This window comes from Mya arenaria, chromosome 13 (genome assembly GCF_026914265.1).
Source record: "Mya arenaria isolate MELC-2E11 chromosome 13, ASM2691426v1".
In the NCBI taxonomy this organism is placed as follows: Eukaryota; Metazoa; Mollusca; class Bivalvia; order Myida; family Myidae; genus Mya; species Mya arenaria.
The window spans coordinates 16,065,850-16,068,968 of record NC_069134.1 but is presented as its reverse complement, the minus strand read 5'-3'; the positions used below and the strand labels follow the sequence as shown (position 1 = coordinate 16,068,968).

The window sequence follows — 3,119 nt, the reverse complement described above, 5'->3', positions numbered from 1 at the left end:
CAACTGAATTTTCAAAAAAAACGACCATCGAGTACCATTAAAGCTGTACTCTCACAGATTTACCGTTTTGACAACGGAATGAGCAAATTTTTGTTTTAAATATCTGCAAACCAGTGCTATAAGACTGCTCACAACAGATCAGATCGCAGATTTTCATATTTCCGTTTAAAAAATAATGTGTAATGGCTAAAAACGTTACTAACGGTTAAAGAAAAATGCATAAAACATCAATTTTCGAACTTAAATATGAAAATCTGCGATCTGATTTTTTGTCAGCAGTCTTATATCACTGGTTTTATGCATTTTCTCATAAAATGGCTAGTTCCAAGACAAAAATAAAGAAGTTGTCTAAACGTTCAATCTGTGAGAGTGCAGCTTATACGAACTAGAAAGGAAACTGTTTACGACTTCTGACAGCTTACTGATGACCAGTGTTTGTCTGTCGCTGCTGGGGCTTCTGAACTCATGCATTTAGGAGAAGCGATTGAGCTCCTCCTATTATTTCAAGTGTTTGCTGAGTAAGACATGCATTATGTTATTAATATTACCAATCAGTTAAACATTACTTTTACTGTTGTCTTTGAGCAGACACACTGACAACACGCCTTTGGCGAATCTTCCGATTGCAAAGATGGTACAACTCAGATGTCGTCTGCTTTTGTTGGCTTTCTGCCTCTGCTATCTGGGAAATATAGACGCTAGACGTCACCGGTCCTCACGAGGTATATTTCTTGTATATATAATTGCTTTGAAATGAAACCCAATTCTTTTCGTATGAACTGTTGCATAGATTTGTCAAATGCAGAGACATTGGAAAATGGTTTATCTTGCTTTTTGTGTAATTAAAAAAGCATAACGTCTCGAGTGTTCCTGGAATAATATATTTTTAGTACGTAGTTTGCATGTATAACGATAGTTTTTTTGAGAACAATCCTTAAGATTAAACATTTTATATTTTACGACGACTGTGAAGAAAGTTATGACTACTTTTACTAAGTCACTTTCGCTGGCGCAATGTTGAGAGAACTATTCTAGAGTTATGATTTCTTCGAAAATATATCGACGATGATAAAGATACAACTATATTGCAATATATGTTTTTAAAAGATATACTATTTATAAGTAAACAATTAATGTGTGCCAGCATATTCTGTCATGTGAATGGCGTATCATCAGAGAGCGTAAGTCTTTCAAATCCAAAATTCACTTACGACATTAAAGAACTGTAAATATCTTAAAACAGACCCAGTTATTTAGACACAATTATGCATAACAATCAAACAAGTATCAAACAAGTATTCTTTTTGTTTGTAATTACCAAGACATTACCAAAAAAAAATGAAAAGGAAAAACCGTGTTTGTCTGAATTTACCATCTGATCATTTTTACAAAATAAAACTAGGTTTTTAATGTTCCATGTTAATGTGTTCTTGAAATAAAACGGATATTCAACTTTTTTGGAGTTTATCAGACAAGAAATAACGAAATTCCTGAAAAGCAACCAAGCATTTTTTTAAAGAATTCTTCCAAAATCTTAGTTTCACCTCGTCTTCCTCAAGAAAATCTCTGAAAATCAAGTAATGGTAATGTGCAATAGATCTCACCAATATGTTGACTAATTATATTTAGTGCAATTCAGTTTGACAATACTTCGTGTATTCTAACATCTTACTGTATTGTTCTTAAAAGTATCTTACCTATCAAAAATAAAAATAAAATTATTATAAAAAGTGAGCCTTAATCTATGCTTAAATACAGAATTTACTACTAGACTTTGTTCTCTGCTTTAATGATAAAAGTTAGTCCCTTTTTACTTATTTGAATAAATAAGGCTAAGCGCTCGAAAAGCTGATAATAATCCGAATGCGTCCATTAAAAAGCTGTGCCAAGTACAAACATTCGTACTTAAGCTGATAGATGCTATACATGTACTTTCCTGAATTCAAGTCCGGCAACGTTTAGGTATCATTCAATGCTCTAATACGACTTTGACCCACTAAGATACACACCTCTAAACAGTGTGTATTCACAAGACGTACGTTTGCATTGTGGCAACATGATTTTAAACCTACTAATTCTTCCTCCTTCTGTTTTAGTTGCATTCTCGGCAGTTAAAACCACCAACCAGAAAATGAGCGTAAACCAGGATGTCATTTTTGACAAAGTCTTACTGAACAAAGGTTATGGTTTCCGGCCCATCGGCGTTTTCAAAGCCCCAAGAAGCGGAATGTACATGCTCACCTCGAGTCTATTCCATCTGAAAGAGGAACTTACCATTCAATTTGCGATCGTTCACCAAGGCAATGTAGTGGCTAATTTCCATGGAACCAACGATTGGGAGCAGTTCAGCCAAACCGTGATCATACATGTGAAGAAAGGTGAAACAGTGTCCATAAGAAACGTGAGAAACAATAATCCAACCATATATGGCTTCAACTTTTCCACCTTCTCTGGTTACCTGCTGTGATGAGCGACAGAGAAATGACCATATCTGCTTGTTTTATCTTCTTATATTATTAACATTCCTAACCAAAATGATTTAGTTAGGAGTGTGTATTTTAGTTTGAAATATAGCTTTAATTTTCTTAAATTATAATGTACATTTACTACTCTTTGTAGATTACTGTGTAATAACAAAGCAGTAAATCTAATAAAAACGCAAGCAGGATCTAGATGATTTTGTTTTGAATTACAACTGGTGTCCCCACAAGTATCAGTACAAAACAACACGCATTATGGTCGAACCTAGTTTGTCCCTGGACGATTGCTTACTCCCACTCGATTGCATTTTTATGATATACGTACTAAAATAATAACCATGTAACCAAGACAAATACTGCGTACCCGTGAGGGCATGATTAAATGTATCGTCCTTAAAGGACATGTTTTCCGATACCAGTGTGTCTATCTTAACATCTTGCATATTCACTTCAGTCTAAAATGTCATGCTGGTGAACCATTATATCGTTCTTCCGTGATTGGCTCATTAAAAATGGGAATCAATTGTAAACATGTACATCTTTACATTCCATTAAATGATCACACTTAGATATACTTTATAGCTGCCATATATTTGTCGTAATATAAATGTATTCCTTTTTTATTTAACATTTGCTTCT

At 34.0% G+C, this 3,119-nt stretch overlaps 1 protein-coding gene across 1 annotated transcript; it reads left to right on the top strand.

Moving 5' to 3' along the window:
* The first annotated feature begins 631 nt into the window (after positions 1–631).
* LOC128215068 (cerebellin-4-like) lies at positions 632–2,467 on the top strand. The gene is made up of 2 exons (XM_052921794.1): positions 632–722; positions 2,097–2,467. The coding sequence occupies exons 1-2, from the start codon at positions 632–634 to the stop codon at positions 2,465–2,467; spliced, it is 462 nt and encodes a 153-aa protein (XP_052777754.1).
* Positions 2,468–3,119: the final 652 nt, after the last annotated feature.

Bases quoted from the DNA above. Each gene is read 5' to 3' on its own strand.
- LOC128215068 (XM_052921794.1), top strand. From the start codon at position 632: ATGGTACAACTCAGATGTCGTCTGCTTTTGTTGGCTTTCTGCCTCTGC. The intron at 723-2,096 runs GTATATTTCTTG...CTTCTGTTTTAG, and splicing joins ACGTCACCGGTCCTCACGAG to TTGCATTCTCGGCAGTTAAA.